The sequence below is a fragment of the Pristiophorus japonicus genome, chromosome 6, assembly GCF_044704955.1.
Source record: "Pristiophorus japonicus isolate sPriJap1 chromosome 6, sPriJap1.hap1, whole genome shotgun sequence".
NCBI lineage: Eukaryota > Metazoa > Chordata > Chondrichthyes > Pristiophoridae > Pristiophorus > Pristiophorus japonicus.
The window spans coordinates 115,556,811-115,568,983 of record NC_091982.1 but is presented as its reverse complement, the minus strand read 5'-3'; the positions used below and the strand labels follow the sequence as shown (position 1 = coordinate 115,568,983).

Below are 12,173 nucleotides of genomic sequence, written 5' to 3'. Positions count from 1 at the left end.
TCCTTGCTACTGAACCAAGACCGTGTGGTGGCTGGTGTGCAATGGTCACCACATCTTAAAAAAATCCACGCACAGGTATCTTCCACCCTTCAACATGTAGTTCGGGAACTGGAATATTAGGTCCCTCATTGAAACACCTGTGAACTCATCCCTTTTCAGCGTGGAAGCAAATCATCCTTGCTTCGAGGGACTGCCTATGATGATGATATCCATTAGATTTGATTTTTGATACTTTATAAGTTTACATATATACATCTGACACCAGTCAAAACAACGATAGTGCTTTATTTTTAATTTTTAATTTTTCTCTGCTGCTACTCTTCTATCCTGGGGAGGGAACAGCCTCTGCATTTTTAAATTCTCTGTCAAAACTGCAGTACACTGCAAACACAATCATTATTTGGCCCTGCAAAGCGATGCTTTGTGCTGACAAATAAAATAGCAGCTCTGTTAAAGTACGTTTTTTTGTGCTGTAGTGAACAAAATAGCAATTTAATTTAACAGAAGTCAGTTAAGAAAAAAAATAAATATCTAGAAAGGGATTCCATCCTGGACTTGAGTACTAAAAATAACCATTAAAAATTAAAAATTAAGATCAGGGAAATTGATTTTACACATAATGAGGGCCATTTCATTCTCGCACATCACCTACAAGTAGAGATCTTGCGACAATAGTCTCATAATCATTATTAACTTATTAGGATAAAAATTAACAGTAAGCACTTGTACCAAGTCACAATCCGAACAACTCTAACTTTGTTTGCTTTATTTTTAGAATGCAGCTGATAACCCAAAGAAGAACATGGCTGGAGTAAGTTAAGCATTTGTACCAGAACAGCCCTAGTCCCAATTTTTGCACAATTAGGTCATTTCAAGATTATTGGAGAGCACATCAAGAACTTGCAGCAAAACTGAATTTTTGTGCTGCAGCAGAATTGGAAAATTTCAGACCTGCATCACTGTCAGTGTTAACAGCACTTATAGACTAAAGTACATTTTGCACAACTGTGACCTTGCTACAAGGTCGATTGTAATAGATTTTGCCAACTCCCCAAACCAAGCATTTATAGCACTCTTGGTATCCAAGCTATTACTCGTCCACTCATTAACTGGCTGTAACTCCAGCAATTCTGTTAATTAGTCTCCTTCGTATTGTACAAGTGTCTCTGATAATACAGTATCCTTTAACGTAACACTCTGATATATCATGATCTGTGAAGGAACATACTGACTGTGGCTCAGCAATTAATAAAAGACCCTATAAAATTCTCTCTTTGTAGCAGACCCGTTGCAATACTGTAAAATCTTCATTCTTTAGCTCTCAAATGCCCCGTTATAGCTGGGCATCCACTCACCATTAACACAGAGCTCAAAACCACAGCTTGGTGGACTATTCTCACATAACAATTACAAATCCACACTCTGTCTTTCTCTTGAATTTGCAGTTTATTCCTCCTAATTCAATTTGAATTATCTGTTCATTTGAATCTTTTTAAAGTAAAAAAATCTATTTTACGCTGGTTTATTTAAATTGCTTAATTCGAACTGGATAATTCAAAATATTTTGAGCAAAAATGACTTTGAATTACAGGAGTAGACTGCACCTTCATTTAACAAAATGAAAACAATGTGCACTGAGAGCATTGAAGATGTTCTGTGCGTTAAATAGTTTATTTGAAAGCATCGCTAATAATAAATAAAGTGTCCCTTTTTAAAATGTTGCACTGAAAACCATAAGCAAAGCAATTTCGGCAAACATTAGCCCAGAGTGACTGTTCTGCCTCCTCGTCTTGATACTGCAGTACGACGGCGAATCTTCATAGAGGAGAAACGGTCATTCAACGTCACACTTGTCTGCAATAAAACACATCTGTTAGAATTTAATAAACTGATTAGATGAGTATGAACTTGTTAAGTCCTTACGTCGCCAAATGTTAAGTCCTTACACTCTACTGTAAATCAACACGAGGTACATATTGGAGACAAGGTCACTGTGACCTGTACCTTTATTCACAGGACCAAGGAGTGCTGACCCTGCGTGGGACCTCCCTTTATATACCTGGATGACCAGGTGAGGAGTGTCTCCCACAAGTTCACCCCCTGTGGTCAAGGTGTGCATTTCTTAGATGTATACAGTGTACAGTGTTGTCACATGAAGATTACAGTTACATGAAGATTACATACATGACAGAACTGATCAAAGAGTCAGCCTGGATTTGTGACGGATAGGTCATCTCTGACTAACCTAGTTGAATCTTTGAGGTTACTGGTCGATAGGGAAGTGTCTACCGATGTTGCTATACGGACTTTTGATAAGGCATTTGATAAGGTTCCGCACAAGGAATGATCATTAAAAATGAAAGAGCGCAGAATTGGAGGTAACTTTATGACATGCGTTGGTAATTGGTTAGGAGGTAGAAGACACACAGTAGGGATAAAGGGAATATTTTCTGATTGGTGGGATGTGACAAGTGATCTCTATTTGGGCCTCAGGTTTTCACTATATATATTAATGACTTGGACAAAGGAAGAGAGAGTTGTACATCTAGGTTTGCAGATGGTACTAAGTTAGGAGGCACAGTAAGTTGTGTAAGTGGGAGCAGGAAGTTACAAAAGGTACAGAGGCAGACTTAGTGGTCACGATTTCGCCAACCGTGGCAAGACCAGGACGGTCGGGGAAGGTGGCGGGTGGTGAAGCTGCTCCTTGCTCCAGCCCACATTGTATGAAGAATGTTCCATTGATGGGGCTTGTGAAGCTCACCCTGCGAGGTTCCCGGCCAATTAAAAGGAAGCGGGTCTGGTGGTGTCATTTGATGATGCATTATTAGCCGGTTTCCTTAAAGGGACCATGCCAACATTGATTTTGACAGTTGCACTGTCCATGTTCTACAGCATTGAGGTGCTGCAAACACTGACAAGTACAGTACAAAGGTGCACGGCTGCACCTAGGCTCCCTCCATATGCTTATGGAGGGAGTCGCAGCACACAGGGAGGTTCCCTTCCCATGAGCAGAAGAGACCTCCCCTGGTTGAACATTACACAGGAGGGCACAAGCAGGGATGTGGTCAGGAGCCCCAGGCTGCAGTGGCGCAAATGTTTCAACGATCTCAGTAAATCATGAAACGTTACTGCAAAGCCACACTCAACCTCATCCTGCTGTGCCTCACATCACGTCCCCATCACTCTGCCTTCCCTACTCTACCCTGCACATCCTTACTCACACCAACTTCCCTACCCTACCCCTGCACATCCTTACTCACACCAACTTCCCTACCCTACTCCTGCACATCTTTACATACACCAACTTACCTTGCACCTCCTCCCATCCCTCTCTCTCGATCTACATTATCACACTCGCTAGCCACCTTTACACTCACCCTCATCCTTGTCCAATCATAACAACTAACAACACACAAGGGTACGCACTTAGGACTTTTAGCCAACATTCATGTAGAGTTTCTGCTAATGTGTTATCAAGCATTGAAACCTTTATTTTCAACACTTTGCGTTATTGGACAGATTTTGTGTGCACCTTTGGAAATGGTTTACTGAGTTGCAGTGAATGGTGAGACATAATGGTACTCCCCACAATGGTGATGAGTGTGAAAGGAATGACTTGGGCATGGCAGGGATGCTTTTTGGTGCTGGTGTGGGGTGGTGCCAACCTGGCGCATCATGTGGCAGCCAGGGTGTACAGCGTCATGAAGTAAATCTGGCCATGGTGAGGCCATCCCTGGCATCCCAGACAGCAATGTGGTCAGGTGTTGATGCCCTGTGTCCTGTGCAGCATCAGGTGATTGCGGAGATGCTTGGTGTTATTGTTGATGATGTTGGTGTGCCTGGTGATGTTGGTTTTGAGGCGGAACTTGGTGTATTCTGAGGACCAAGGTGAGATTTTTTTCAAGGGCATCGAAGTTCAGATGACAGAAGGGATCTGTCAATGGTGAGAGCAGTTGCTGCAAGGAGGTGACACTGAATAGAGAGTTCACTCTAAACACGTCAAACCTCCATAAAGCTGTATTTCAAATCCTGAAGGCTCCAAGTTCTGAGACTGGAAAGTGAAGAGCTGTGACACATGGTAGCTTTTATACCACTTCTGCAGCTATCAACTATTCAAACCAGTGGAGAGTTGTTGAAAACCCAGCACACTTAATCTGACGTGATCACGAGGGACATGAACCTCGAGAAAAAGTTGAAAAATCTTTAGGAGCTGGTAAAATGCTGCTTAAATACATTGAAACAGCTTCTTAAGTATTTCAATTGCCTAACCCGCCACTTAGTGCGGGATCTGCAAAGCACAGGTAGAGCTGGCACTTGGGACACTAATAATAGGCGGGTTCAGAGCGGGATACCGCCCGGCCGTCCATCTTTTAGATTTTGACAGCGGACCTACCTCCAAACCCACCCTCTCCGCATCAGTAAGATTCAGGCACTAAGTCTCCCTATGTCCCTTTGTAACTTCCTGCTCCAATTTACACAACTTACTGTGCCTGCTAACTTAGTGCCATTTGCAAATTTAGATGTACATCTCTCTATTCCTTCGTCCAAGTCATTAATATATATAAGTGAAAACCTGAGGCCCAAGTAGAGATCACTTGTTACATCCCACCAATCAGAGAATATTCCCTTTATCCCCACTCTGTGCCTTCTACTTCCTAACCAATTACCAACACACGTCACAAAGTTATCTCCAATTCCACGTTCTTTCATTTTTGATGATAATCCTTGCATTCAGTTTTGGGTTCTGCACCTCAGGAAGGACATACTCGCCTAGTAGGTAGTGCAGTGCAGCTTTAACCCTTACAGGGTTAAATTATGAGAACAGATTGCATAAACCTAATTTATATACCACGAGATTAGAAGGTTGAGGCGTAATCTAATCAAGGTGCTTAAAATCATAAAAAGGGATTTGATAGGGTAGATACAGAGAAACTATTTCCTCTGGTGGGGTGATTCAGAACAAGGGGGCATAATCTTCAAATCAGAGCTACGCCAGTCAAGAGTGAAGTCAGCAAGCATCTTTTGTACACAGACGATAGTGGAAATCTAGAACTACCGCCCTCTAAGGTTATTGGATGCTGTGTCAAGAGAACATAAGAACATAAGAATTAGGAGCAGGAGTAGGCCATCTAGCCCCTCGAGCCTGCTCCACCATTCAACAAGATCATGGCTGATCTGGCCGTGGACTCAGCTCCACTTACCCGCCCGCTCCCCATATTTTCAAGACTGAGATGAATAGATATGTGTTCGGAAAGGGTATGAAGGAATTATGGAGAAAAAGCAGGATATGAATCTGAGGCACAGATCAACCATGGCCTAACAGAACGGCAGAACATTCTGCCGACAGTTTGCTGACGATACAAAGATGGGAGGAAAAGCAATGTATGAGGAGGACACAAAAAAAATCTGCAAAAGGACAGACAGGCTAAGTGAGTGGGCAAAAATTTGGCAGATGGAGTATAATGTTGGAAAGTGTGAGGTCATGCACTTTGGCAGAAAAAAATCAAAGAGCAAGTTATTATTTAAATGGAGAAAGATTACAAAGTGCTGCAGTACAGCAGTATCTGGAGGTACTTGTGCATGAAACACAAAAGGATAGTATGCAGGTACAGCAAGTGATCAGGAAGGCCAATGGAATCTTGGCCTTTATTGCAAAGGGGATGGAGTATAAAAGCAGGGAAGCCTTGCTACAGTTATATAAAGTATTGGTGAGGCCACACCTGGATTACTGCGTGCAGTTTTGGTTTCCATATTTACAAAAGGATATACTTGCTTTGAAGGCAGTTCAGAGAAGGTTCACTAGGTTGATTCTGGGGATGAGGGGGTTGACTTATGAGGAAAGGTTGAGTAGGTTGGGCCTCTATTCATTGAAACTCAGAAGAATGAGAGGTGATCTTATTGAAACGTATAAGATTATGAGGGGGCTTGACAAGGTGGATGCAGAGAGGATGTTTCCATTGATGGGGGAGACTAGAACTAGAGGGCATGATCTTCGAATAAGGGGCCGCCCATTTAAAACTGAGATGAGGAGAAATGTTTTCTCTGAGGGTTGTGGATCTGTAGAATTTGCTGCCTCAGAGAGCTGTGGAAACTGGGACATTGAATAAATTTAAGACAGAAATAGACAGTTTCTTAAATGATAAGGGAATAAAGGGTTATGGGGAGCGAGCAGGGAGTGGACCTGAGTCCATGATCAGATCAGCCATGATCTTATTGAATGGCGGAGCAGGCTCAAGGGGCAGTATGATCTACTCCTGCTCCTATTTCTGATGTTCTTATGTAACAGGCGTGAAGGGATGGCTCCTCCTCCTCATAATATCAGTGTAACACAGATGAATAAGTTATGGATATTCAAGGTCAAATGAAGCTAGGAATGTGATCGTCGTATAGGCAGAGCATACAGAGGGATATTTTAGTTTTTGAATAAGAAATGGTCTTTGAGCTTTTTGTTTCAGAGATTTTATGTCTGCCAATCTGTTGGTCACAATTTTCCTGCAGACAATTTTGTGACATACAAATTTACTACCTGCAGTTGGAATGACAGAAAATCAGCTGATCATGACACATCTATAATAATGCTGCTACACTTCACCAGCATCTAAAGTGCCACTCAACTGGTACAAAACAAAGCAAAACTTTACATTTATGACTTAGCTTCCAGTTATGAAGTAGTGATAGATGATGCACTGGAGAAAAGGTTTTGTCCTGGATGCGCAGGACAAAAATTCTTTGGCCGTTTTGGTGGACTTTCACTGTAAGTTTGGTGGAAGTCTGTGGAATGTCTGCAAACCCCGCTGAGACCCAGTGACTTTGAAGGCCAGTATGCTGAGCGAAAAGACTTCTTGAAGGGTGGAAGTGCACCTGGATTATTTTTTAATACTTAAGACAATTCCCTCCTTATAAAGAGGGCTATTTGGAGGCAATCGACCTTTGTGTGTTTTTTTTTTTTTGGGGGGGATGGACAAGAACCCACCCTCAAGCCTAGCAGTCAGAGGCTAGATTTCCTGGCAGTCCTGGGCAGATGGGTGTCTGTAGTCGAGTGGGTAGTTTAATTTTCTTAAGTTAGACTGATACGCTAATAAAAAACATCACTATCCACATTAGCCGAAGCACACTCAATACCTCCGTTTTATTTTAACTTTTATTTCCTTTGTCATCCAGGGCTCATTAGTTTTGGATGCTCTACCTTTTCGCTTCAAAGGAATATGTCTAATTTGTATCTGAACTATCTTGTCCTTGAATGCATTCCATTGCTGTGTCACCGCTAGACCCTGCTGTCACTTTTTCCAATCTATCCATGCTAGGTTCCTTCTTAAAGCACTGAAATTAGCTCTTCCCCAGTTGAGCATTTTTACCTTTAACATTCTCTGGTCTCTTTCCACAATTACTCTAAACTGAATGATGTTGTGATCACCGTTAGCTCGATGATCTCCGACTGTAACTCTCTCCACTTGCTCTAATTAATTTACCAGATGTAAGAATAAAAGTGTTTATTCATGATTAAAATTGATTCTGTGTATGTATAAATGTTAAAAGTGTAGATTATATGGAAAGGCCTGTTTGTGTTGAAACAAAATGAAAGCCCACAGGTTGGCAGCATGGGCTGAGTTTTGAAAGAAACAAAATGGAAGCCCACAGAGCTGCTGCATGGGTTTTTGTATTGGAAAGGCATTTAATCTAATCAAGAGATGGCTGAGCCAGGCCAGACAGCCACATGTGTGAGGAGAGCCAATAAGGAGCTGCCCTGGAACCAAGAATCAATCGTGAGGCTTTCTGAGGGACAATGGCTTTAAGAGGTATAAAGAACTCTGCCAAAGACTCTTTTCTCTCTCCTGAACCAGCCAGCCAAAGGGAAGAAACGTATATCACTCTTTATTATAACCTCATAGTTACAACAGATAAAGGTGGATGTGCATGTGTGTGTGTTTTTTTAATAAACTGTTCCAATTGTTTTAAAAGAATTGTCTCTATCAAATTTAATGCTAGAGATTTAAAAATCTTACACAGAACCAGATCCAACATGGCTTCCTTGTTGGACTGGAGACATATCGAGAAAGTTCTCCTGTACAAATATCAGAAATTCCTCTCCTTCCCTACCCTTAGTACTATATTTTCCCAGTCTATATTAGGGTAATTAAATCTCCCAATATTACTATTTTATCTTTGTTACACAACTTGAAATTTGCCAACATATTTGCTCATCTATCTCCTTTTCACTGTTTGGAGCTCCACATAAAATTCCAGCAACGTAACAGTTCCTCCTCTGTTCTTTAATTCAAACCAAATATATTCAGTCCCAGAACCATCTAATACATCCTTTCTATTTATAACTGTAACATCATCCTTAATCAATATTGCCATGCCCCCCCCTCCTCTATCATTCCTGAATATTTTGTAACAAGGAATATCAAGAAACTAGTCCTGGTCATGTTTGAGCCATGTCTCTTTTAATGCAACCAAGTTGTAATCCCATGTGGCAACTTGTGGTTGCAGCTCACCAAACTTATTAGTTACGCTACGGAGATTGATGTAAATACAATTAATACCTCCTTCGTCACTTTTCCTCAAATTTTCCTCAATCTGGCCCTTGCAATTTGGGGATATTTCTAAGTTTGCCCTCCCCAACAGTATTAGTTAACCTCTCAGTGAGAACATTGGTCCAGGTTTTGTTCAGGTGCAACCGATCCATCTTGTGCAGGTCCCCCTTCCCCCAGAACCGATACCAATGTCTCATGAATCATGTACTTACATAAGCTTAACTAAAAAATCCAAACAACAGAAATATAGGACTAATTTTGTGAATTGTCCTAGTGGGCAGGGCTCCCCACTGGGAACACACACTCAAAATCACTTTCATAAATCAGCTTAAACATCAATGTGTTTCACTACTTGAATGATTAATTTTAAATCGAATAGATATGTTTTGATAGTATTCTCATATATTGAAGCACAAAGTCATTTAATTAGTGGGCAGACTTGTTAAACAAAACACCATCCAATTGATGCCAGTTTCAAATGTAAATTGCCTGGAAAAACTTTCTGCATCCCATGCTGCCACTACAGGTTAAATTTGTATCTCCAACAAATTTCATTAATTGCTAAATGTCAACTGTGAACAAAAATATTGAAGGTTGCATGCTGAAGTATATTTATCCGCACATTCAGTACATTTGAAAGGCAAACTGAGCTACCCAATTCCATATGAAATCCTTTTAAGTAAAAAGACCTATAGAGATATTCTAGGACATGTGTGCAAGATGATTTGTCTATATTTGATTTCCCATATTGTTATATATGTAATTTCTAATTGTACTGTGAAATGAATATCAACAGCAGTAACCATTGTTATGATTGGGGAAAATCTGCCCCCTCACTTGCCTCCATAACATTTGGTTGCACTACGGCAGCAGGAGCATGTGATTTTGCTTCTACTTTTGCTTAGAGTGTGAAAGCTTATTCTCTGGGACAGTGCAGACAGTGCCTGCCACTGCTGCTGACATCGTTGGTGCTCCTTTGCTCTAGTTTTGCCTAGTGTGTGCCAGCTGTGGCTCAGTGGGTCGCATTCTCACTTGTGAGTCAGAAGGTTGTGGGTTCAACTCCCACTCCAAGGACTTGAGCACAAAAATCTAGGCTGACACTTCAGTGCAGTGCTGAGGGAGTGCTGCACTGTCGGAGGTGCCGTCTTTCAGATGAGACATTAAACTGAGTCCTGTCTGCTCTCTCAGGTGGGTGTAAAAGATTCCATGGCACTATTTCGAAGAAGAGCAGGCGAGTTATCCCTGATGTCCTGGCTAATATTTATCCCTCAATCAACATAACAAAAACAGATTATCTGGTCATTATCATATTGCTGTTTGTGGGAGCTTGCTGGAGGAAAATTGGCTGCTGAGTTTCCCACATAAAACAGTGACTACACTCCAAAAAGTACTTAATTTGCTGTAAAATGCTTTGAGATGTCCGGTGGTTGTGAAAGGCGCTATATAAATCCAAGTCTTTCTTTCTTTCAGACTTTGCCTGACTCTAGGTAACTACCCAAGCCACGCCTCCAGTTCTTATATCAGTTTATTCCCCAGTAATATATTGTGGTTTAAGCCTTTCACCGCACCGACCACAGATTTGCCTGCAAAGATTGGATAGTTTAGTAACACTGTAGCTAAGGAGCCCCTTTATTTCCTCTGATTAAACCACAGATAAAGGCAGAGGGCAGGCACCATGACCATTTTCTCCCCACCAGCCCAGAGATGGGCAACTCACTGGCAGCGGAAATACCATGTGACCTGCCAACAACATGCCAATGAGCCTGACCACGGAAGATCTGCAGGGTGCAGGGTTCAGGGCAGAGAGAGACTGAGAAACACAAAGCTCACTCCACAAAAAGGGAAAATCTAGATCCTCATCTCTGAACCAATACGTTTACTTCTAGCTGAATGTATAACCTCCATTTTCAATGTTTTGTTTTAAAACCCCATTTGAAACTAAGAAAAATTGTAAAAATATAAAAAAACCATGGACCAAATTCAACTTCTAGCCACAGCAACACTTATGTTTATTATATGTTTGGAAAATTAAATATTGACACGGTGTCATCACATTCAAATGCCACTGATCTTTATTTATATTATTTGGAAGTGGTGTTCAAAAGGATGCTATAACTTTGAGCTGCCGCTGACATGGTGGGCACTAGGGCCTGAGGCAGCCCGCCTTTGCTAGCACAAGTCTGACTGCATTTTTATGGTGAATCAATGTCACTGTGAATTAATATGTGAATGTCTTACCACAAGCAAGCACTGTGTGCCGTTAAAATGTAATCCCTGTGAATATTGTCAACACTGTCTTCCTTCACATTCTTGTGCGTGATCATTCTCAAATTATATGTTGGGCATATTTCTAGTCTTCAATTTTATTAATTAGAAAGAGGAAATTCTCATCTGTATTATAGTCCCATTCTAGAGAGACTCTTATGTCTGTGTTTTTAAACTGCATCTCCAGATGCCTATAAATAAACATTTGCTGGGGAGCATGACCTTGACTTACTCCGAGGAGAGAATGTTCCAGAAATAAAATAGATTTATGTTGACAACTATCCTCATGTTGATGTAGTTCATACTTCAAGCGAACGTTGATCATTGATGCAAAGGTCTAATGATTCAATTAAAATCTACTACCTGATTGGCTATGCTCTTAAAGTTGAACCCAAGGTAAACTCCTTTTGGCTGTCTCCTCACTGCTTTTGTTGCCGTCCTTTTTCTTCCAATTAAAGACGGGCGTTGGATTCTCGGTCTTCGACTGTGGATATAGAACATACTCCAGTTAAATCTCTGCATTATTTAATTCAAATAATGTATTATATAGTGCACGTAGCAGTATATATCCTAAACGGTGATAAAATTACGTTATAATTTGAATAACTCAAAAAATGCAGCTTGCAACACCTAATTAGCATTATTTCCTCTTTTTTTTCAATCAATTCTCACGCGCTAAGTAGTTTTAGCTATTATTCCATGCAAGTGATATGCCAATATTACCTTGGTGCATAAAAAGTTGCATGTTGTATAGAACAAATATTAATATATTATAGAGGGGAGGGTTGTCTTTCTAAATTTGACCCTGGTTCATGAATTCAGATTGGAAAAATAAATGATTTATTCTTGGGACATTGGCAACACTATATATTGCTCATCCTCATAGCCAATCACATGTAAGCCAGACCAGGTAGGGGTAGCAGGTTCTCTTCCCTGAAGGATATTATTGGAGCAGTTCAGTTTTTATGACAAGCCAACAGCTTTCATAGCCAGTTTCTTGTGTGAGCTCACAAATAACCACATGTATTGTGATTTTGACAGCTTGCATTCTGCGAATTCAACTTACCATAGCTAGATTGGATAGCTAGACCAATACCAAAGCTATCAGGAACCACACCTAATTCAAGGCCAATTTCAGCCTGAAAAGCAGTAATGGGCATTGTAAGGGTGGAAAGCTGAGTCAGTGTTCAAATGTCCATATCCCACTTCCTTGTTGATATGTAACACAGACTCTCTCAGCTCCATTCATCCAGAGACATTTAGTAAGGTATTTATGGAGGTATGTCAATAAGCAGTTGCAAATATGTCGGGGTGAAATTGGATAGCGCGAAAAAACAGGCGCTGGCCTCGAGATACGAGATATGCCCACAT

At 41.0% G+C, this 12,173-nt stretch overlaps 1 protein-coding gene across 3 annotated transcripts in view; it reads right to left on the bottom strand.

Annotated features, from left to right (window-relative positions):
- Nucleotides 1-1,643: 1,643 nt before the first annotated feature.
- The window catches only part of LOC139265219 (UAP56-interacting factor-like), a 54,959-nt gene continuing 44,429 nt past the window's right edge, over nt 1,644-12,173 (bottom strand). For all 3 annotated transcript variants that reach the window (XM_070882141.1, XM_070882144.1, XM_070882143.1), the window contains 2 exons: nt 11,166-11,286; nt 1,644-1,854 (listed from right to left, as the gene is read on the bottom strand). In XM_070882141.1, the coding sequence (XP_070738242.1) occupies nt 1,759-1,854; nt 11,166-11,286 (217 nt within the window). In that variant the 3' untranslated portion in view covers nt 1,644-1,758. The remainder of the gene's footprint in view (nt 1,855-11,165; nt 11,287-12,173) is intronic.